Source organism: Pseudorasbora parva, chromosome 15, assembly GCF_024679245.1.
Source record: "Pseudorasbora parva isolate DD20220531a chromosome 15, ASM2467924v1, whole genome shotgun sequence".
Lineage (NCBI taxonomy): Eukaryota > Metazoa > Chordata > Actinopteri > Cypriniformes > Gobionidae > Pseudorasbora > Pseudorasbora parva.
The window spans coordinates 5,335,867-5,361,083 of NC_090186.1; the positions used below are offsets into that span (position 1 = coordinate 5,335,867).

General features: G+C 39.2%; 1 protein-coding gene across 2 annotated transcripts; it reads right to left on the reverse strand.

Moving 5' to 3' along the window:
- Nucleotides 1–138: 138 nt before the first annotated feature.
- On the reverse strand, nt 139–24,671 carry cep135 (centrosomal protein 135). 2 transcript variants are annotated; one of them, XM_067416847.1, is made up of 26 exons: nt 24,365–24,671; nt 23,899–24,025; nt 21,816–22,006; nt 21,547–21,714; nt 21,313–21,457; nt 20,508–20,592; nt 19,452–19,580; nt 18,935–19,150; nt 17,360–17,425; nt 16,771–16,921; nt 16,457–16,689; nt 14,802–14,954; nt 12,864–13,004; nt 12,622–12,699; nt 12,294–12,445; nt 12,061–12,176; nt 9,811–9,965; nt 9,601–9,656; nt 8,821–8,989; nt 8,606–8,716; nt 7,196–7,381; nt 5,394–5,603; nt 5,092–5,294; nt 3,453–3,557; nt 1,082–1,237; nt 139–658 (listed from the first exon to the last, which is right to left on the reverse strand). In XM_067416847.1, exons 2-26 carry the CDS (start codon nt 24,009–24,011, stop codon nt 637–639), a joined length of 3,510 nt encoding a protein of 1,169 aa, XP_067272948.1. In that variant the 5' UTR covers nt 24,012–24,025; nt 24,365–24,671; the 3' UTR covers nt 139–636. The 2 variants fall into 2 exon arrangements, with proteins under 2 accessions (XP_067272948.1, XP_067272949.1); XM_067416848.1 differs by lacking the exon at nt 23,899–24,025.
- Nucleotides 24,672–25,217: the final 546 nt, after the last annotated feature.

The following is a 25,217-nucleotide window of genomic DNA, read 5'->3' on the forward strand; positions in this document are numbered from 1 at the left end:
TCAGACATGGATTTTTTCTCCTATTATATAAAAAAAAAAGAACAGTGATTGATTCATCATCAAACCAAACGTAACGTTACGCAGATATCCAAAGGCAGAACCATAAAGACGGATAAGTGCACAGAGCCCAATGACAGGTTATATTAAAACTATGCATGTTTATTAATAAGTTAATCAGTCAACATGAATTCTATTATACATACATAAACATATAAAACAGGTTGGAGTGGTAGTGTGACATTAACAGCCCTGAGGAACATGGCAATATGAACTTTCTGAAGACCTCTGGTCACTTCTATTACCAGTTCAAGATAATTAAATACATGAAGTGCTACACAGCTGCCTCGTTCTCCATTAAAAGTCCAAAACTATGAAGAACAATAATGACACTACGACTACTGCAATACAAATTCATTCATGTTATTACAAAGTATATAACAACAATTTGGCTTTGGTGGCATAATTTTACCTTTGACCTGAAATAAATGTAAAAAAAGTACTTCCCTTTTAGAAAGAAGATATCTTCTGGACTTATCTCCGAGACATTTCTGGCCCAACACAAAGTTTCTGATTAAGCAGGAATCTTCCACACGACACCAGTTTTACATCAGCGCTGATGAACCGTTTCATTCGCTGCTACTCCTTAAAGCTCACACTTCTGAAAAATGTGAAGTTAACAGGATAGTTTCACTTTAAAATGAAAATCCTGTTATCCTTTACTCACCCTCAAGTTGTTTCAAACCTGTTTGAATTTCTTTCTTCAGCTGAACACAAGGGAAGATAATTTGAAGAATGTCCGTAACCAAACAGTTAACTGGAGCCATTGACTTCCATAGTAGGAAAAAAAAATACTATGGAAGTCAATGGCTCCAGTTAACTGTTTGGTTACTGACATTCTTCAAAAAAAATCTTCCCTTGTGTTCAGCTGAAGAAAGCAATTCATACAGGTTTGAAACAACTTGAGGGTGAGTAAAGGATGACATTTATCATTTTAAAGTGAACTATCCCTTTAAACAGGGGTTAGTCATATATGAATATCACACATGAAATGAGATCTGCTGCCGTGTCCGGCGACCCTCACTTTTCTGCCGTCTTGTCCACGGAGCGCTCCGGTGTGCGGAGGATGGAGCGCTCAGGAGAAGCAGGCCGGGGACTCAGAGAGGTGCTGAGAGGGGAAGAGCTTCGCAGTGAAGAGAAAGATAAGCCCTGTCTGCGCATTTCCTGCACCGCTCGCTCTCTACCACAGAAAAACACATCAACATCACATCAGGCACATGCATGAAAAAGAAAATATAAATGCATTTAAAGTTTTTCCAATACCAAAATGTATTTTTCAAAAATACTTGGACGTCCTTAAAATGCTACTTTAGAGTATTGTGCCTTTAACTTTGCAATATGCTAATCTTTTATTTGTTTGTATGGTTGGGGTCACACAGACTAGTCGACTTTAATCCTGTGCTTTAAGCGTAATGTCGACTAGTCGCTGGTCATGACCTATAGAGGGCACAACAGGATAAGTTCACTTTTACGCTCCGTTTCCAAACAGTTAAAATGACAAATAAATGCATACTCTGAGAGCGCTCCACAAAACATGTTTATACCATGTGGATGCTCAAAATTGATCGGGTGAATTCACATTTTAAACAGATTATTGTACATGTAATTAATCTCCGTTCTGAACTAATGCGCTGCTGCATTGTAACGCACACACATCACGTGCAGATCGTGCGCACACACAGAATCATTCAGTAGTGCAGAAATGTATTGTCAACACTGTTCTGTATTCATCAATAAAAAAGCTTAGAAACTAAAAAGTTCTAGCATATATTTCTTAATAACTAAAACTCACAGAGCTCTCTCACAGACACACGTTGCCAGATTTAGAATGAATTCACACGCAATCGCTCTCACTAATGCATTCATATACACCCATCAGGCCTAACATTATGATAAATAGTGTTGGTCCCCCTTTTGCTGCCAAAACAGCCCTGATCCGTCAAGGCATGGACTCCAATAGACCCCTGAAGGAGTGCTGTGGTATCTGGCACCAAGATGTTAGCAGCAGATTCATTAAGTCCTGTAAGTTGCAACGTGGGGCCTGTTTGATCGGACCACATGGCCAGCCTTCGCTCCCCGCGTGCATCAATGAGCCTTGGCCGCCCATGACCCTGTGGCCGGTTCTCCACTGTTCCTTCCTTGGAGCACTTTTGATAGATACTGACCACTGCAGACCGGGAACAGCCCACAAGAGCTGCAGTTTTAGAGATGCTCTGACCCAGTCGTCTAGCCATCACAATCTGGCCCTTGTCAAACTCAATCAAATCCTTACGCTTGCCCATTTTTCCTGCTTCTAACACATCAACTTTGAGGACAAAATGTTCACTTGCTGCCTAATATATCCCACACACTAACAGGAGCCGTGATGAAGAGATGATCAGTGTTATTCACTTCACCTGTACGGTCAATAATGTTATGCCTGATCAGTGTAAATGTCCTCTTTATTGTGCTACTTTATCTGTATCTGATTTACAAAAGAATACAAAAGAACTGATGAATATAAGCGGTTATGTAGGAGCAATAGCCTTGTGGGCGACGCGGTGTCATATATGCCAGAGCTATGAGCAAGAAAAGCCACGTCCGAGTCTCAGCTCGAGGTTCAGGCTTATTTGTTCATCAGTGCCTAGTCTTGACTTTCATTACATAAATATAAACTTTCAAAAAATCTACTATCTACTATATAGTCCAGCTGCACGATTCTGGATAAATTGAGAAACACGATTTTTTGGTTTCAAACTGAGATTACAATTCTGAACATACAGCTATACAAAATAACATGTAATCACAAATGTTAATGGCTACAGTCTCTTTAAAATGTTTAATGAATCTGAATGAAGTATTAAAAAAACTGGTTTTAAATGAATAATTCAATGCCTTACTCATAAAAAATGTTTCATTACTGGATGAATGAGTGGTTTTTGAATGAATCTCGACTGAATGATTCAATGACAAACGCATTTCTAACAGTCTCTTGCCGCCACCTGGTGGTGTAAAGATGTAATCGACACCACTCAAAAGGTGATTTACTCTATTTTGATTGTTTACATAGACGACAATGTTTACATTCTTCTGAATTATACACTCATCTTCTGTGATAATATGAATTATTCTAAGACAGAAATAATGATATGGTGTGGATGAAAAGACTTTGTGAAGCCGTTTCATACCTATACATGACAACTGCTCTCTCTGGCTCAGAGGCTGATTCAATTCACTGTGATCGTACTTGCCAAAGGATTAATAGACAGACCCATTATCACTTAGGAGGTCGCGTGGGTGTTTGAATCGAGATCACAATCTATTAAACGATTCATTGTGCAGCTCTAGCATGTAGACTAATGGTTTTATGATAGTTAGGAAGCTCAGTAGTTTTTGAAATAAAGCCTGGGGCTCACCTTTCAAAGCGCTCAGTGGTTAGCTGTCTCTTGAGGACGTCCATTTCTGTCTGTAGCTGAGACACTTTTCCACGCAGCTGAGAAACCTCTCTAGCATGACCAGCCCTACGAATACACACACACACACACACACACACACACACACACACACACACACACACACACACACACACACACACACACACACACACACACACACACACACACACACACACACACACACACACACACACACACACACACACACACACACACACACTTTGAGCTCTTGAAAGAAAAAGCAAATAAACTATTATAACAAGTATGGCTTTATAACTGCTGGAGAGCATTAAGACATCCTTTATTTGATTGATGTCTGTTTGTTCCACATGCTGTTTGTTCATCAGTGATCGCCATGGCAACTGCACACTTGCACCAGGCAACACTATTGAGAAACTGCTTGTTTTGAGGAAAGCAACATTCAATGGACTCTTTATGCAGCCCTAAAGAAGGCACAGTCCTCTGTGTGTGCCAAAGACACATGCTTGTATAACAGACTCTCACAGGAAACAATAAAAAATGTGATATACACATAAAACATTGGCAGAATTACACATTGTATAATTTATATATAGACATACATATATAGCCCTGTGATGCTTTAGAGCGCTGTCTGTTAAAAACAAACATGCAGTTTGCCCCCCTCTAAACGACCGGCTGGTGCTTGTTTGCCTCCATCCATCTGTTTTGCTTCCAAACAATCCCTCCTTCTTTTCTCTGGACAAGTTGTGTACAGAAGCTCAGTGGTCTCCTCTATTTTTCAAATGCATTTTGCACTTCTGTAAAGTAGGGTTGTGACGAGATCTCGTGCCATGAGATCTTACGAGATTAAAATGTGACAAAAAGATGTCTTGCAATATCGCCATGACCGCTATGTTTACATTACATCCTCCAGTCGTTATATAGAAATAAAGATTTAATTCAGTTCGATAATGGTCGCTTACATTTTTAACTATTTTAAACGTCGGCTCTGCACTATGTGCGACTGCATCTGAGCTGCAGCAGGAATCACAGTTCACATGACGAGAGTAAGGTGTTGAAGTGTATTCAAGTGTAACCTAAAGGCCTAAAAGAGCCTGATAAAGGTCTTATCTTGTAGAATGTGCGCTCATCACCGCCGCTCCCTATACACAGAGTACATGCGATCACGAAAGCGAAAGTAAACACAAGCTTCCTGATTTGCGCGAATTAGGCGACATACAATAGCCTGTCTCCCAATATCAAAGCTATCTTAGGCTGGGCTGTGTAGTTGTAACCACCTCTTAGCTCTGCTCTCTGTTTGCAATTTGAATATTGAGAAAGTACTTTGATTATGGTTGCACTTAATAAGGTTAAGAAAAAATATATTTAATTTTGTTATTTATACTGTTTTTATTCCTATGTTCAATTTGTGGAAAGGAGTTGAATTAGGAGGTCAGAGCCTCAATCAGAAGTTCTGGAAGCTCATAATTTATTTAAGAAAATCATATGAAATCATACAGGAGAGAAGCCGGTCAGTTGTATTTGTTCGTTACAGTGCTTATATTGTTCTTTAAATGCAAATGATAATTCATACTCAGAAAGCAGAACTGGCTCTTTTGCTGGTTGTTTTTCCACTTACGTTTTGCTGTCAGCGAGAGTGAGACGGTCCTTCAGCACTTTGAGCTCAGAGTCTTTCTCGCTGGCACTCAGGTGCGTCTGAAACTCCTTCTGTCGATTGGTGGAGAGCAGAGTCTCAAGATTGCGCACTGCAAGACGCTCACTGGCCAGCTGCTTTTTCAGAAGCTCTGTCTCAGAGCGCACATCCTCCAGTTCACCCGTCACCTGGGGTTGATGTTAAAATGTTAGTTGTACATTCGCTCACTTTTAAACCCTTTCTAAAGATGTAGTTGACTGGGAGAATGTTGTGCGTGTGAGTCTTACTCTTTCCAACTCCATGCTCTTAGATGTCAGCTGGCGAACGGTGAGCTCTTTGCTGGAGTCGAGCTTGACACACAGTTCTCTGACAGAGGCCAGATCTCCCAACACTGAGTCTTTCTCGGCTCGAGCCCCCTGGACCTCCTCTTCCAAACGAGACATTGCCCGTGCCAGCGATGACACCTGAGCTTCATATGCTTGCAGAGCGTTCAAGTGCTGAGAGAAAACACAGGTGTTGAGGCAGTGGAAAACATTAAGGGTACTTTTATATGACAACATTTTTTGAAGTACAGACGACAACGTTGTCAAAGCAATCCCCATCACATGAATCTACAAAAAAAGACACATTCGGTAGTTGAAGTAACTTTCTAAATGTGCCTATAGATTGAATCAAGAGTGCCCCACAAGTCCTGAAAAGTGAAGTAAAAGCGTCTTGATCGCCCCCAGGTGGCTGTCTGCAGTATAACTCATGGTGTGTGTATGACACGCCAATTCGTATGCCATTTTGGCGTGCTATCAAGACACATAATCGCTTTTTAGCGTGTTTATCAACGCCATTTTATTCTATCCCCCTACACTGGACACATGCACATATTTAGACACATTTTGAACGCGTAACTCAAACTCTTACCTAAACCTACCCATTTGTGTATTATAAAAAACATGATATAACAGGCAGATACGACTGCGGGCACAGTTTATTCAGAAAGTACAAATATTCCAAGTGTTCCAAAGCCAAACGATTGATTTATGTGAATAAAATCCCCAAAAGCGATCACAACGTCGAGTTCATCCGCCAAAGATTAATAATCCATTTCAAATATTGCCGCCAGAAGAAACGTCAGGTCAGCTTTGACAGCATTGGCTCTCGTGTGTCTCGTGACCGATCGCGTCATTCTAAACTTGTCATGTGTATCATTTGAATAAGAAATATTAACGAGTGTGTGTGTGTTCTGTTCACAAAGGGGCCTGATCATCATTTCAACGACTAAAACATTAATATCAACTCTGTTCTTCACATGAAGATATCGTATGACTTCAACATGAGTTAATACTTTTTTACTGTTTTTTTGGTCCATTTTTTTGCAATAAATACATGTGACAGTACATTTATTTGTTACGTGTTTTATATTGTTGAGAGTGGGTAGGAGTTAGTTGCTCCAAAATATAAAATTAGGCTATAAATATTAATTCTGTGAGATTAGGTTGGCGGGATCACATGGCGTAGACATACACGCGGAGATGATGCTTCGTTTAGGCATAGACATACACACGGAATCACACATCGTAGACATACACGCGGATAGCTCAAAATGCGTAAAGATAACACGCCACTTGGCTTTAGAAAGCGCCGTGTATGTTTACGCAAAGTCATGATGTCATGCTGTCTAAAGTCCAAAACACATAAAAAGTTATCAGTTTTTTTAGTTGAAAACAGTGTCATGTACACAGCCCATTTTGGTGCATTCACACGGAGCATCAGTGGTAACACTTCTCATTTACTTTGAATGGGTGACATCATGCATTGCTGAACTGTATTGTGGGCTCTGTAGGTCACTGCAGTTGCTTGCGGCAGAAGTTGAAAATTGTTCAACTTTTTAAGCGTCAATGCAGGGGTCAGCCAATCAAATCGCCTAAGCAAATACCCTAGCACAGAAGCTAGCCAATTGCATACATGCAACACCACAAAAGTAACGTGATGGCTGTCGTCACTATTGCGGTTCTGTCAGCACCAAGCTTAAGACAAGCCCTCCTTCAAACATCGACGCCCCGTGTGAATGCAATGTTAGTGTGCTCCTCACTCTTACCTCCTGTATCTCTCTGTCCTGCAGTGAGACTCTCTCTCTGAGGTGCCTGCGCTCTGTGTCGGATGAGAGCAGCTCCAGTCTAATGGAGTTGTTCAGCCCTTCAGCCTGCTGCAGCTTCTGCTCTCGATCCTCTGAATCAGTGTGGATGGATCGAAAACGCTCCAGCATGTCCCTGTTCTCCTGCTCCTAAACACAACATGGATAAGAGTGTCAGTGCCAAAACAAACTGCACAATAAAAAAGTTGCTAAATGACAACATATGCATTTGATCTACAACGAAATTTAAATTATTTTAATTCTGCATTTAGCTGAACTTTAGCTTTTTTATAGCATTTTTATGTCTATTGAAGGCACAATATGTAATTTTCACCACTAGAGGGCACTTATTCTAAACAAAGACGTATAACTTGATGACGCCTTAATTTCATGGAATCATAGGAATTGTCTCTACAGACAGTGGGAAAAAAATCCAACCGGACTTGGGCAGAAATCATATTCATGGATAAGCTAATGTATTACAGATTTATTAGCGTTACTGTAGTATGAAGCAGGGTGGGGCTGAACGAGACACTGGAGCGATTGCTATTGAGAGACGAGTGCGACACACGGCTTGAGAGCAGAGGAGCTTTTATTCTGTCAGACGAGCGCTTCCTCTTCTTCCGTTCATGTGTGTGTATGTGTGTGTGTGTGTGTGTGTGTGTGTGGGAACGCAGCGCTGCTTTATCATATCAGATCGATCTGAGTGTGTTGAGAGTGATGTTATAATGCTACTCTGTGCGTTCACTCGGCGCTACTATGAGACACTTGTTCACACTGCAGTGAGAGATGGATATTAGGCGGTAAAACATGGTACTCTGTGCGGTAAATCAAGAACACCAGATTTAAACAATAAGACTAACTGTGTTGAGCTGGAGAACAATCATTAGTTTCTGTCCGTCAATGATCCAAACAGTTGCTCTCCTGTCTAATAAAACACATCAGATATTAAAGCGACTTTGGTGTTTCCATGGTTTCTACAAAATAAAACAGACGGAAATAGAGGGTAACGCGGGTATGATGTCATTAATAGGTGACACACGTTCCGTGTCCTGGTTAAAATTGCAGATTTCTCTGGATTTTAACATCGAAGGAAACATTTATGATAATGTAATGACATAAGTCAACAAAATATATAACATTGTTCTAGTAGTTTTTGGATATTTTAATAAAAAAAACTTACATATTGTACCTTCAATTTTTCCATCAATAAGTTTGGGATCAAATAAAAATTTGTGGCCACCTGTTGAAGACCCCTAAACAGTTTAAATTTAACCGTTTATTGAACAATGGCATCTTAATCAAATTGCTTTTGCCAATGTATTATAAACAAATGTCTTTTCAAACGGCTAAATTTTCCTCTCCATCTCTCACCTTGGCAGCCATCATGCTTTCTATTCGTGCCACCTCGGAGATGTACGAGTGAACTCTGAGCTTCAGTTCATCCCTCTCGTTCAGAGCTTCCTGCATCTCTGCGTGCACAGCCTGGAGAAAGGGACACAAGTATGTGAGCGTTGATGATGTTTGCGTGAACAGGAGTGCGTTCACTTTTGTCATCTGGAAGGTTGGGAAGATGAAACTATAGAAACCTGGTTTTCTCTGGTCATGGTGGCCAGATCATCCTGTAACCTGCGGTTCTCTCTCAGCGCGACCTCTCTGTCTCGACTAACTGCTGAGAGTTCCTCTTGTGATTGGTCCAGCTGTCTGCGCAGGCTAGCGATTTCCCTTTCTCGACTGCTCAAAGCCCCCTTCAGCTGACTGAAATACATATCATACAAGCAGTGATGCCAGTAACTTAGTCACGCATTACTCTAATCTGACTACTTTTTTCCAGTAACGAGTAATCAAACACATTACTATTTCCAAACCAGTAATCAGATTAAAGTAATTTATTTAAGTCACTGTGAGTTACTATTTTAGTCATTTTCCCTAGTAAAAAATTTAAAATAAATATTTTCTCTTTTTTCTTTTGTCTCAGGGAGAAAAAAATTTCAGGAATTTTTTTTTTAATTTCAATTTAAAACCTCAGAAGATACATTGTTTACGTTACTGTTAAAAATGGACTTCCGATAAAGTGGGTGTTGGCAAAAATGGTTGTCATTTCTATGTTGAGAGCGGCTGGGGTGTTGTCAGCCACTGCTGAATGTAACTAATAGAGTAACTTGTAATCTTACTTAGTTACTTTTAAAATCAAGTAATCTTTAAAGTAACTACGTTACTTTTTAAAGGAGTAATCAGTAATCAGATTACTTTTTCAAAGTAACTATGGCAGCACTGCATACAAGACACTGAAGGCCTTCTATTCCTTTCCAAAAAGGCAGAAACATCCCATCACTCTGAGAATATGAATTTTATTAACAGACACTTACTCCAAAGAGTTCTCCAAGTCTGTGACCGTCAGCCGGACTTCCAGCAGAGTCTTTTCCTGTAGATCAAAACTAACTTTATAAAGCAGTACCACAAAAATGCTCAAGAATTTACTGAATGCAACTAGTTATCTCCTCTACAAATATCACCAAATAGTCTGTATTGAGAACAGAGCTGTAATAAGACATGCTCTGATACTGTGTGCCGAGTACCTTCCTGTGGATCTCCTCCTGTAACAGCACCACAGTCTCCGTCTTCTGGTCCACATCGTCCTGCAGAGCGTCTTTCTCTCGGTCTAGAGATGCTATTGTGCTCTGCAGAGTCGCAACCTCATCTTTCTGAGATGAACCATGTCTACTCAGATCAGCTGCACAATAAACACAACGTTAAGAATCTTCTTTCTACATAACGAATTTCACATCTATTAGAGCTGCACGATTAATTGTTAAAGGGGGGGTGAAATGCTGTTTCATGCATACTGAGCTTTTTACACTGTTAAAGACTTGGATTCCCATCCTAAACATAGACAAAGTTTCAAAAACTAATGTTGGACGTTTGATGGAGTATTTCTGTGTCAAAAATACTCCTTCCGGTTTCTCACAAGTTTCGGCGAGTTTTTTTCGAGTATGGGTCTATTTGACGTTAATAAGAGCGGAAGGTCCTTGTATGGGCCGTACGGGCTCTTCTCCCGGTAGGGTGCGCGCGCGCGTGACTATAGCACGCTGTAAACAGTCTCTCAGCTGCAGATCCAGTCGTCCGTGAACGGCGCCGCGCTCCACTTTATTCCTATGGGTGACGTCGAGCGACTTCAACTTCAGCACAGCATTCCGGGAAGGCAGCGCTGCATTTGAACCGATTTGAACGCAGAAATGACGGGAAGCTTGACAACATCGTTTCAGTTGCGTCTCAAAATGGATTTACACGCCACTGCTGTCACAGGACTTTACCAAATCATACCAAAGAAGTGTGTTTCTGACGGAGCGGTCCCAGCGATAAAGCTTCGACGGTGAGTTAACTTAAACTGCTTCAAATGTCTCTGCTATTGGCTACCGTCGCATGAGTAAACATCAGTAAACGACACGATCGCGTGCTTCGTCATTCAAATGCGCTAACGGTTACTCCATTGTTGTTCTGTGTATAACGTTACAGTATACTTGCTACTTCTAAGGTCTAGTCGCATACAATAGTCCATAAACCGAATCATGTCCTCATACACTGCGAGTAAACACACAGAAATGTGGAGAGGCCATTAAATACAGTAACTTACATACCACAGAGACGGACGTCCTGCTGTTGCCGTTTCTCCTGTTCAATTTATTTCTCCCTCAGATTTGATTCTGGATCATTATCTGTATTAGCTGAGCCACGGGTTTCTCCACGCTTGAGGACGTCACCGCTTTGCGCGCTTGTCATTCTTTAGCTCCGCCCACACGATACGCCTCCAGGCGCTCGGTTTTTTCCGGAAAGACTCGGTACAGCCTATATTTCTTTTATAAATATGATAAAACTAAAGACTTTTCGGAGATATGAAGGATGCAATACTACTCTATAGGTACTCAAGATTGACATGAGATTGACTGAAACTGAGTGTTTCACCCCCCCTTTAAAAGATTGTGATCTGGATTTAAACACCCACGCAAGCTTATTTCTAAATGACAACAATTCTGCTGTATCTATTAGTTAATGATTTAAATCAGCCGCTGAGGCAGAGAGAGCAGTTGTCTCTGCTATGTATAGGTATGAAACAGCTTCACATATAATAAATGTACGCTTTTCACTGGATGCACAAATGCACATCTTACTTGTTGCATGTACAAATTCTGACCAACATTAATACAAAATCGAAGTTTTGTTTTCACAGCTACGTCTCTATAAATGTTCAAAAAGCTGCACATTGATGTAATTCTGGATTTTGCCCATACAAGTTGATAAGTATAAGTTTAAATGTACTAATGCACGTTAATGAATTTGTCAAATAGATGGGACGTTTGGCACACATTAATAATTAGCGCCAGGCTTATTCATTGGTAGTTTGTGTGTGGGTTGTGACATGCTTGAAAAGCACAAAAAGAAAGTCTCAAATTGCAAATGAATGAAAAGAGATCGACTGTAAAAGATGTAAATGAATGCACGTGCCACCTGATCCACAAATGTTGCACAAATTATGATACACTAACACAAAAGAAAACATTTGTATTCACAAAAATGTTATTTCTTAATTTTGCACACGCAAGTTGAAAGGTATTTGGTTTTGGATGGTAAAACATATCTGCAACATTTATCAAGTTCACGGATAATTGTGCATACATTTTGCAAATTTCCTCCCATATACTTCTGACACCCCTAATACAGAGATGCATGACAGTAAACAAGAAATAAAAGAACGAACAGCTAATAATAGCATAAAGATTTGAGTATGCATCTGAGTAAATTAATGAGTGAGACTGGTAAGAGAAACGCACCGATTTTCTCTTCTAGTTTGTCGATCTGTTGGTGAGCTGCCTGCAGTTCATTGGTCTTCACAGATAATCTGTGCTGAACATCTGAGAGAGACTGCTCCATCTGCTCCTGCAGAAGCCTAAACACACACACACAAATGGGAAACATCAAGCTGCTTTATAATTCTGTGGCACATGTTTAAGCACGCCAGGCAGAAATGTCTGTCTACAGTGGCGGTACACAAACACACACAGACCTGAGTGCACAGCTCTCGACTCTGTGATGTGTGGCCTCCTCTACATTCTGCACCAGCACTGCTGACTGAGTCTTCAGCTCCCTCTCAACAGAAACACGACTCTCCTTCAGCACAGCCACCTGAGTGCGCAGATCAGCCTTCTCTCTCTCCAGCTACAAAGTAATACATCACATTATGATACATTTAGGTGCGTTTATACCACCTAAAACTAACCCTTTCATCAAGGGCAAATTCAGAAGTGAGCATTAGCTCAACAATCCAGGCATGATTAAACACACTGGTAATATTTGTGTAAATATTAACAGTTCAAGCACTATAAGTGTTGTACCATCTCAATGGTGTTCTCCAGCTCAAGAATCCTGATCTCCTCCTGTTCTCTGTCTGTTAGAGATGAGCTTTGGGCAACCTGCAAAGAGAAAGAAAAAAACAAACAAAAGGGCCGCTTTATCTTGGAATCTCTCCCCTTAACACACAGTTATACCACTCACCCTACAAGTGCCTTGGAGGAATTTCAAACGGACTACTCCAACCACAGAAATCTCATTTGCAAACACACACACACACGCATACCTTGAGTCTGTCCCTAAGCATGTCTCTCTCTGCAGTAACCCTCTGGAGTTCAGCTTCAGTCTGTTCCCCGTCGTTTCTGATCCTTTGCTGGAGTTCAGAGGACTCAAGCTCCCTTTGGACACGTCTCAGCTCCTCCTGAGTCTATATTTAAAACACATTTACAACTAATCCCAAAGAAAACAGCTAGATGTGCATCTTAAAAGGGGGGGGGGGGGGGGGATACTCAGTTTCAGTCAATCTCATGTCAATCTTGAGTACCTAGAGTAGTATTGCATCCTTCATATCTCCGAAAAGTCTTTAGTTTTATTATATTTATAAAAGAAATATAGGCTGTACCAAGTCTTTCCGGAAAAAAACGAGCGCCTGGAGGCGTATCGTGTGGGCGGAGCTAAAGAATGACGAATGCGCACAAAGTGGTGACGTCCTCAAGCGTGGAGAAACCCATCGCTATCGATCTCAGCTAATAGATATATGATCCAGAATCAAATTTAGAGGCTGAAATAAATTGAACAGGAGAAAGAGCAACAGCAGGACGTCCATCTCTGTGGTATGGACTGTATTTAGAGGCCTGTCAACATTTCTGTGTCTTTACTCTCAGTTTATGAGGACATGATTAGGTTTATGGACTATTGTATGCGACTAGACCTTAGAAGTAGCAAGCAAAATGGTTTTGCAAGTCAGAGTCAGACTAGTGTAACGTTATACAGAACAACAATGGAGTAACCGTTAGCGCATTTGAATGCCGAAGCACGCGATCGTGTCGTTTACTGATGTTTACTCACGCGACGAGCCAATAGCAGAGACATTTGAAGCAGTTTTACTCACCGGCTGCTTCCAAAGCAGGACCGAACCTTTATCGCTGGGACCGCTCCGTCAAAAACACACTTCTTTGGTATGATTTGGTGAAGTCCTGTAACAGCAGTGACCGTGGAGATCCACTTTACGACGCGACTGAAGCGATGTTGTGAAGCTTTCCGTCATTTCTGCGTTCAAATCGGTTCAAATGCAGCGCTGCCTTCCCGGAATGCTGTGCTGAAGCGCTCGAGGTCAACCATAGGAATAAAGTGGAGCGCGGCGCCGACTATAACGACATGAGTGTTCACGGATGACTGGATCTGCACCTGAGCAAGTGTTTATGGTCGTGCATTTCCTCTCTCGCTCTAGTCACGCGCTCGCGGGAAGAGCCCGTACGGCCCATACAAGGACCTTCCGCTCTATTAACGTCAAGCCGAGCCATACTCGAAAAAAACTCTCTGAAACTTGTGAGAAACCGGAAGGAGTATTTTTGACACAGAAATACTCCATCAAACGTTAGTTTTATAATCAAAACATTAGTTTTTGAAACTTTGTCTATGTTTAGGATGGGAATCCAAGTCTTAACAGAGTAAAAAGCTCAGCATGCATGAAACAGCATTTCACCCCCCCCTTTAAGTTAAAGGGATACTTCACCAAAAAATGTAATCTCATATTGTTTATCAGGATGCTCATCCTGTTCCAAATGTGTTTAACTTACTTTTTTCAGATGAACACAAACATAGATTTTTGGAAAAATACTCCATCTGAGAGTTATGTGCAACACTCCAAAAACCACACAAAAGACCCCAGTGGATGAATCAATGTCTTCTGAAGGGAAGCGATAGGTGTGTGGGAGAAAAATACTAATATTGACTAACCTTTGAATGTTTAAATTTTCAAAAAATTCCAGGCAAGTTATTCATGAGTTCACACTTGACATAAAATGTCAGCACGTTGTGATGCTCAGACTAAAAGTATGTGATGTTTACTTCAAGCTCATGTATGTGCTTATGAAAGTTGGCTGAAAATGAGACAGTAAAGTATGACGTTTTTGGGTGGATTAAAACACAAAGTGATTGGTACATGAAGAAGCTTCTGACATCCTGGTTTAAGACAGCAGATTTGTTGCAGGTGGCGTCTCACCTGCTGGTACTGTGAGCTGAGCTGGTCTCTCTCTGCAGTCAGAAGTTTAACTCTGGTCTGGATGTCCTCTATGTGTTTCTCAAAGCCCAGCAGCACCGACTGTAGCTCATCCCTCTCCTTCACTGCACGTGAGAGCTCCGCATCGCCATCTCTCTAAAAATGCAAAAAGGTCAGTTTCTCAGCGAGGTTTGACCCAATCATGTGGAATATTGTTATTTTAGTAATTAATGTTAATAACTGTCTTTAACGGGTCCTATTATTCCCTTTTTTACAAGATGTAAAATAGTTCTCTGATGTCCCCGCAATGTGTAGGTTAAGTTAACTCAAAATTCTCATTTCTTATTTTAACTCAAATTACATATTTTTATATGACGCAAAAATTACCATGTGCCGTTTTTGTGTGTGTCCCTTTAAATGCAAATGCTTTCAAGAAGAGGGCGGAGCTTCAAGAGCTCATGCTCTGGTGTCAGGAGGACAATCTAACACACTAAATAGGTCAAACTCAGTAGAGGTGTTCAGTTCGAACCGGAGTCGGACAATTATGCCTACATCCGATGAGCTGTAATAAAGTGTGTGCTCTCACATTCATTACTGCTGTGACCAATATTGTTCTATAAACTGGATTACAAACAGTTGGTACTGATCCATCCTTGAGTAACATCTTTTTAGCAAAACCTGTGTTTTATATTGTCCCTTTATATTGCTTTGTTCACAAAGCAGTCTGATGTAAAATAATTAGTGCAGACGTAAACAAATGTAGGTATATGGGGGGTACATTCCTTCAAAAACAAAACTAATCCACTGCGTCTTCAGCGGCTCTGATATTAGGAGTAAATAAAGACTGTTATGTTCACTCTTACATCCAACAACAAAAGCTGGGTTGCTTAATGCTTACAAGAACTTTTTGTCGCTACAGCTGCTCCGGCCTTGGACTGGCTCAGGGCCGGGGTCTATGCTAATATGGCAGATTCCTTCAGCAGTTGGAGCCTGTATAAAGTGACGTCCCTTTGTACAGAATCTGCGAACGGCTTGTTCTAAAACACTGGTTTATGGGATAAAAAAAAAAAAGGAGTGGGTGTATTTTTATCATTATAGGGTTTGTGTAAACACACTGCAAAGACATATTTATGTTCAAACACCATGTAAAAGTGAATTTTGCATAATAGGTCCCCTTTAAATAAAATCCATATTCTGTAAAATGGCCTCAGGAAGAAAAAAAAACAGTAATGATGTTTAAAAAAGTAATAAGGAAATAATGTAGGTTACAAATGTTTAAAAGTTTAAAAAAAAGTATAAATGTTTATTAAATAATTTATAAATAATTGTTATATATATGTGTGTGTGTGTGTGTATATATATATATATATATATATACACACACACACACACAATTTCTTTTATTTTTATTTATTTATTTGTTCCATTTTCATTCACTTTTACTTTTTTTTTTACTGAGCAGGTCATTATTTATTCGAAACCAATGGCCAATAGTATTTTCCTTATTCATCAAAAAAAGAAAATCTGAGAAAAGGTATATACTAACATGTTGCTGCATTATGGGTCCAGAGATTTCAAGAATGATTAAAAAGGTACAATGTGAATTCCAGGCCCTGCTTAAACCATGTATGATTGTCATTACAGCAGTCAGTTCCCACCTTTTCATGCCAGCTGCCTCTTCCTCTGGGGCTCCTCCCCCTGCCTGGACTAGGGGCGGGGCTTCTGTCTGTCCTGCCCTTAACCAGACGGTACCGCTCCACCTCCTGTTTGTAATAATTCCTTTCCTCCTCTAAACTTTTCACAAAGGCATCAAGACGGGACGGAGAGTGATCCTTGCCACACATCCCATGCCTTGCACGCATTCGCTCTAATTCTAGAATCATCTCCTTATCTGAAACAAATACAGCACTAAAATTAAACCATACATCACTTTACCTGCAACTAACACATAAAGAGGAGCGTTGTATCTCACCAGCCTGTGTCATTGCTTCTACTTTGTCCTGAAGTCTTCTTTTGTCTTCCTCCAGAAAGTGTATCAGTCCCTCCATCTTGTCATTCTGTTCTTGAAGATCAAGTAGTTGATCCCTCAGACGGTCTTTCACGTGATCTCCATCAGCCATATCCTGCAACAAATCATTGCAAGCTTTAGATGTTTGCCTAATAATAGAGTCTAAGACCATAACAACACAACACCACTAGAGGTGTGGTAAAGCCTAGGTTTCTGAAAGAAAATACAGATGTTATTTACATGTCATCTTTGTATAACTGTATTTTCATTTTCAGATAAAATTACTCAAAACGCCCACAGGCCAGTAATAATAGGTGTGCGATATCTAAAAGGCGAATAATCATGAACTCCAAAAGAAATACATTCCTTACAGTCAGAAATTCAACACAAAGATGGTAAACAAAAACACAAAGTCTTTATATCCAGGAGCTTTATTAAACCATCCATGTCATGTCAGGCCAGACAGAATAAATGTGCTGTTCTGAAGCAGATGGTTAATTTAACAGCTCATTTCACATGCTCTGCTGTGTGGACAGTGTACCCATGCACATACTCGTCTTAATGTAGAGATGACCTCCTCCAGGTCCACTAGCTCCCGCTGCTGACGCTGAATCTCTTTCTAGAGACAGAGATAGAGTCAGTATAAGTATCAATACATAAAGCTAAATGTTCATATTCAGAATATTAAAATCCAAGTGAGACTAAATATTATTATGATCATTATTATTAATTAGTGTTGTCAGTCGATTAAAAAAACACACAAAAAAGTACAAATTTTTCTGTTATTAATGATTAAAAACATTGGCGTTATTAATATATTTTATAGTGTAATAATAACACAGTTACTCTCCAGATTAATGGAGAAACAACTTAGACAGTATATTAAAAATATTTGTCATAAAAGCTTATTTTTATGAATGAAGGCCAGGTTCACTGATAATGATACTGATGTCTCCATGAAATATGTATTTTTTAAAACATTAATTATAGACATTTAACATTTCACTATAATTGATAGCTATCGATTACAATTTTTACTAAGCTTTAAAAAAAATTTTTCATATAAGTGCAATTAAATCTCATAAATCACTTAAACAATCCTCACATAAACCACTAATAAATGTCACATGTACTAGTGCCCTGTGATGTATACTGAAATTGAATTAATTATCAAACAGTCTGGACTGCATAAATTATAAATGAAATATAGATGAATCCTCATTAAAGCTACAAAAGTCCTTCAGTCGAGAGCAGTGAGTGATTTTCTCTGTTCTCTTTGATGAACATTAATGACAGACAGCCTTAGTGGCTGCTGTCACTTTAAGACCTGCCGCGATCACATGACACGGATCTCACACGCGTCTCATTCTCTCACAGCTCTTTACGTTCAAGACGTTACTTAAAGCTGCTGTCCGTAACTTTTTTTGTGTTCAAAATTTACAAAAATTATATAATGAGAATGTACAACATGAATCCATTTTCCAAACCGTGTTTTTGTCTTACCCTGAATCATTATGGTACAGTTATAATAAGTGTTTATATTGGGAGTATTTTAGACCGGTCTGGTAGGAGCCGCTGCAGAGGAGCACACTCCCTGCGTGACTCGCCATAGACATAAACAGAGAAAAGAAGCTCCGGCTGCAGTTCTGTTTATTAACCACCAAAGCGAAAAAGTTACGGACGGCAGCTTTAAATAAATTTAAGGCTGCTCTAATGGGGATACTCGACAAAATGAATATTTTGGCATAATTATGTGTGTTATTGTTTGTTCAAACGTGAAAGAGAACTCGATTCTGGTGAATTCAATTACAGGTCAAATCCAGTGTTTATTAAGCTTTAAACCGTGTGAACCGTATAAAGAAATTCATGATGGGGAAGAAAAAAAAACATGCATCCAAAATATCCAAATAGCCTAAAACAAAATCCACAGGGGCTTGGCCCCTAAATAGCTGCTAGCAGCTAGTATGGTCTAGTTATGTGTGTTATTGTTGTTGTGTTATTGTATTCAAACGTGAAAGAGAACTCGATTCTGGTGCACGTCTTTCTGTGTCGTGTGTGTCATTTAATATATTTAAAATGTATATATATATTAACAAATATATAAAAATATTTGCTGTCTTGAGATCACCTTGGCCTCTTGCAGCTCCATGTCAGCAGTCTCTAAAACCATCTCTTTGTCTTTCTCTAGCTGCTGGGCGAGCTGGTCTATTTGAGTGAGCTCCTGACACAACTCTTGATTTCGAGCGCTCAGGTCAGCCACCTCACTAGACACAGTCTTCTTCCTCTGCTGCAGTCCGTCAATTCTCTGCTCCAGGGATCTGTTGGTCTCCTGCAGATACTCTATCTGAAAGATGTAAATAAGAGAGTCATTGTACAATAGGAGTTTTTGCAATAGTAAAGAATTCAGCTTGTGCTTTGGAGATTGATAGCATTAGTGATTATAAAGGCTCTTCTCTTGCTTTCTGTTTATTACCCATTCACAATCTGAATGCAAGTTTAGTTTTTTCATGCTGTGAAGTACAGTACAGTTTTTGGGATGACAAAGGATGTGCCCTTTGGTTGAAATCACGTTAGATTTCTCGGTCAGGTAATTTGCCAAACAAAATTAAAAAAATATTATTATATCAGATGGATATCCAGTTTACCTGCAGGTTCAAATGAGCAATAAGTTTTTCATTGCTGATGTTTTGAGCCTCTGAAGAGATGACATCATTAGGTCGACCACCATCCAGAGCTCGATTCAGACGCTCAATCTCTTTATCCCGCTCTTCCACCTGTCCACAAGGACAATTTGTAAGGGTTAATGTTATGAACAGAGTCACACTAGCTAGGTTTCTATTACATATTTGCACAAAACTATTGCAATATTTTCTAAATGTCAATAAAAAAGCTATTGTAAAATGTTGCCGTTTCCATTAACTGATGATATACGACTAACACATAATTTTTTTCTCTTGCGATCAGTCATTCCAAAAATCATGGAAATGGACTTTATAGGTTAGCTTATATCGCAGACCTTGCAGTAGCCATTATTTTGAATCAAAGGAGACGTAGGTGTGCTATCCATGCATTAATGGCAAGGAAAGCCCCTTAAACTTGGGAGTGGCCACCAATGAGTTGTTTCTCCCTCCTTTCTGCTGCGAGATCTTGATACATTTTGGCATTTGTCTTTTATGAGTTTAATAAAGAACTCTTCTATCTCGTCTTCTGTCCAAACATACAGCGCCATCTTTAAAGAATGATCGACTTTTATGTATGCCAGGTGACCTTTAAATGCGGAAAAACGATTCAATTGCAGGTTAGCGAAATATAAAATTTGTTTTGTGAAAATTGAGTTGCTTTCATTTGGCATATTTTCAATTTGCACAATTTGAAGGGTAATGGAAACACAGCTACTGTTAATATATGATAAACAAATAACAGATATCATATTGTTTTTAGTAATAACCTATCATTAGTGCACATATATGTGAGCTCTTGAAGGATGTCTCAAATAAAAATAATTAAACAAGTTTAAGAAGGACTCTCAGTTCCACTTTGATTTTAACAACAACGATCACGTTGTCATTCTCCCTAAACAATCAAGTTGTGGCTTACGCAAAACCATTTGCCCCCTGGAACATTAAAACAACACCTAAGAAAAAGTAATCAGACTATACACGGTAATTACATTTGTGAAATGTAGGTGCGTGCACATTTACCTGTGTGTTGAGATGTTTGATTCCGGCCTGCGCTCTCTCCAGGTCAAGCTTGAGCTGTGCCACTTCCTTCTGGAGCTCCTGGATTCTAAACACAAAGATTGTCTTTCTTTTTTTATAAAAACTGTCAAAAAATGTGTTTATATTTATACAATTTGATGGCTTATTCACTTTTAAATGTTTATTTCATGTTAATAATGTGTTATAACAGGGACAGTCTGTCAAAATGAACATTTTAACGCAAACAAATTAAAAGCACAATATTTAAGATTTTTGAATTAAAATATCCAAAAAAACACTTTTGTTGACTCGTGGACTTACATTATTCCAAATGTTTTCAAGAATGTTTAAATCCAGAGAAATAAGCAACTTTAATCAGGACACGGACTGCATCCGTGTATCGCCTATCAGTGACATCATACCCTCGTTACCCGGATTTATTTAGTAGAAACCATGGAAACACCAAAGCCTCTTTAATATCTGATGTGTTTTTTTAGACAGGAGAGCAACTGTTTGGATCACTGATGGACAGAAACTAATGATTGTTCTCCAGCTCAACACAGTTAGTCTTATTATTTAAATCTGGTGTTCTTGATTTACCGCACAGAGTACCATGTTTTACCGCCTAATATCCATCTCTCACTGCAGTGAAGTGTCTCTTAGTAGCGCCGTCTGCTAATAATAACTATAGAATATAAATATGATTTTTTTCGTTGATTCCTTAAAAAAAGACTGAATGTGTTATCTACAAATGCATTAATTACAAATAATTGATTTATCATGATTCTGTTTGTTTTCTTCCCCACACCTGTCATCAGCCACCTGAAGAAGGTCAGCGATGTAGGGATCATCTGGTTGAGCCACAGATGGAGGGATGGGGCCGCTGGAGGATGGGAGGAGCTCATCTATCTGCATCCGCTGGCGTCTAAATGGGATTGATCGCTTCTTCCCTCCTAATTAAATTAACCATTGACCATAAAATTTTGTAATAGCGGCATAAACAGACAAAGGTGAATACCACAGCTGCAACATATCAACCAACCTGGTGTCTGAACAACAGCTTGCATGTTCTTCTCCTGGAGCTGTAAGATGCGCTCCGTCTTGGCTTTGCTGTCCTTCTCAAGGGAACGAACTTTGAGCACATACTGATTATTGAGGAATTTCAGATCTGAGGTTTCATGGTCCAGTTTCCTGATGTACGCCTTCAGCTCTAAAAATGGAACAATAAAGATTATTATAACCATTTTATGTGATTAAAAAGAGATCAAATCTATTTGCAACAGGATTTGAGGCATTAAACCCAATCTGTACCCCTGCTGATCCGATCCTTCTCCTCTCTCATTTTCAAAAGCCCAAGGTGCAGCTCATTGTTTTCTCTGACTATCCGGGCATTTTCAGCTTTATATGGCTCCAGAAGAGCATCCACATTACGACTTTCCTTTTCCGTTTTTCCTGCAGAAAGCTTGGCATTTCTGAGACTCTCGGTGGTGTGGACCAGGTCACTGAGACATAAATGAAAACAGATTGATAACGCTTCTGTCAAATCATGTTTCACATATTATATACATTTACAAAATGTATCATGTTTTACTTTCATTAACTAACTAAAACTAAGGGGTTAGTTCACCCAAAAATTTAAATTCGGTCATTAATTCCTCACCCTCATGTCGTTCTTCAGAACACAAATTAAAATATTTTTGATGAAATCCAAGAGCTTTTTGACTAATAAAATAGTCAGCTTTTTTTTACAGCTTCATAAGCTGCAACACAGCTACAACTTTCAAGTCCCATAAAGATAGTAAAGACATCCTTAAAATAGTCCATGTGACTACTAGGGTTGGGTACCGTTCACATTTTAACCAGTACCGGTAAACCAACGGTACCTTTTTTTCGTTACTTTAGGGATGTTTACCTCAATTACAGTAAAGAAACTGTAAGTCATTTATAGAAGTGTTATTGACATTATGCCAGAGCTGCCTTGGTAAATAATAAGCTACTTACGTACCTAGTTGAATGAATAAAAACAACCATTTTATTTCTTTATTTTTATATTTCTATGAAAACATTTCTGTTATTCAATTGAAGACATAAAACATTAATCTTTTAATTTAATTAAACAACCTTTTTTCAAACAAAGTGCTGCACAACTAAGCTTTATACAGTTACATTTAAAACATGGAAGAAAAATAGGGATTTATTACTTAAAGTATTGATAATTTATAAGTATTAAATTAGTGTTAGTATTATTATTACGTTGAGACGTATTGAAATTGTACAGTACAGCAGTACTATTTTTGTCAAGATAAACCGAAGTTTTATTTTGACAGGGTGCCGTGAAGACCTTTGAGTTTCTGTGTGTTTGTGATATGATGGTAGTTTTTATCAAACGAAAGGGTAAAATGCTCATGAAGTGACTTAGAGCAGCTCTGGCGATGAAGTTCATTTGTTCATGTCCTTGTATGAGATGGCCTGTCATGCAGTGTGTGTGTGTGTGTGTGTGTGTGTGTGTGTGTGTGTGGTAAATAAAAACCCTATATCACCAGATGCATTCTCAGGTTTGATTGAATGTGAACGTCGTACCGACGTAATTCGCTCGGTGCCCTTAAAAATACAGAGTTCGGTACCCAACCCTACTAACTAGTAGTTCAACTTTAATGAAGAGACAAGAATAATTTTTGTGCGCAAAACAACAAAACAAAAATAATTACTTTATTCAACCCTTTCTTCTCTTCCATGTTCACTGCCACATTGTAAACACAGTGCAGCGCTTTAGTTCTACGTCAGAACGCCGGATCACTATTGGCCGAGGATGTTCACGTGAGCGCACCAAAACATGCGTGTGATGCAGATGCAGGAGCCGGCCAATCAGTGGCCAATACCGGTGTTCTGACTTCACTGATATATAACATAGAAGCGCTGCACTGTTTTTACAACGTGAACAGTGTAGGAGACTGACACAAAAGGGAAGAATTTATTTTGGTTTGTTTTTTGCACACAAAAAGTATTCTCGTCCTTTTATAACATTAAGGTGTTTAAGGTCACATGGGCTATTTTAACGATGCCTTTACTACCTTTCCCGGAAAGTGGTAATAACGTTGCGGTCAATGTGGTTCAAAAAGCTCTCGGATTTCATTAAAAAAAATCTTCATTTTTGTTCTGAAGATGAATGAAAGTCTTATAGGTTTGGAACGACATGAGGGTGAGGAATTAATGACAGAAATGTCATTTTTGTGTGAACGAACCCTTTAACACCCGTGCCATTTTTTACAATTTCTTGTGCCAGAGCTAGTGAAAACAATGGCAGGGTAAAAGTAAATCTACCAGCCAAGAAGACAAAAATATTTTTGGGGGGATAGTTCAGTATGAATAATACTAAATATTATAGAGAATTCACCCGAAGAGCTTCTCAACCAATGGCAGACTCTCAATGGCCAGCGGCTGTCTGTAGCCCAGCTGATCTAAACGCTTCCGCAGATTGACGAACTTCCGCTCTGCGCTCGTCGTCATGGTCACGCTCCGCTCTACATACACAACGATTAACATGACAACTGATATTACAGAGACTGTATGACATATGAAACACTCAAAGCACCAGTTCATTTAATATCTTCATTTTAATTGTATAAAAAATGGAAAATTGAACACTTGGTCTATTGTTAAACTTTCATGATCCATGTCAGTAAAATCTGTTACATTAAATTAGTGGCTGTTTTAGAACAACAAAACACTTCGTGTCACGTTTGGGTGTCTATGTAACGTTAGGCAGCTCAATATGTTTTAAAACGCGACCATAGAGTTACAATAATAAATGTAATATGACCTAAAATAAATACAAATCCTTCTAAACAAAATATACTTACGCCGACGCTTGTTGCTGTTTGCGTAAACTGTCAGTCCGACTTCAGCAGTTTGCTGTAACGTTATTAGCTTCAGTCTTCCTTTTGCAGCATATCTGGCTCACGGAAACAAAGCTTTTCTCCTCAATAAACGACACAAAAATTAACCCTCCAAAGTCTCCTTGCTGTTTATTGTTTGGGTATTTCGCCTCAGCGCCTTCATTTTGTGAAACTGTTTGAGGTTAGCTTATCATCAGTGTTTGCAGCAGATTTCCTCCCCTCCCCACGGTGAACGGTCTTCCGGTGGCGGTAACATTGTTTGAAAATGGCGCCGATGAGAAGGGAAGACCATAGACGGGGAAGGGAAGACCCGAACATTCATCAAACTGGAGTTATTGAAACAGCGCCATCTTGTCGACGTTGAGTGCAAATGTAGATAAAGTGGTCAGTATTTAAGGGAAAGTTCACCCAAGAATTTTGTTCTGTTGTAACACAAAGGAAGATATATGGAAGAATGTTTGTAAAAAGATGAATTATTATGCATATTTGAACACACACACACACACACACACACACACACACACACGCACGCACAAAGCTACATGCATTATGCATACATACAGTATATGTATATATACAGTATTATTAATAAATATAAATATAAATATAAACCTTTTATTTATAAATAACAAATTGTTCTTAAAATACATCCATGCAAGTGTGTGTTTTTACATATAGGCCCTAGCCTACATAATAAGTAGCCTATACAGAGTACAATATGTAAACACAAACTTTTATTTTCAATGCGATTAATTGCGATGAATCGTTTGCCAGCCCCCAAAACCAAAATGTATGCTTTGGTGTGGACCTATCCTCG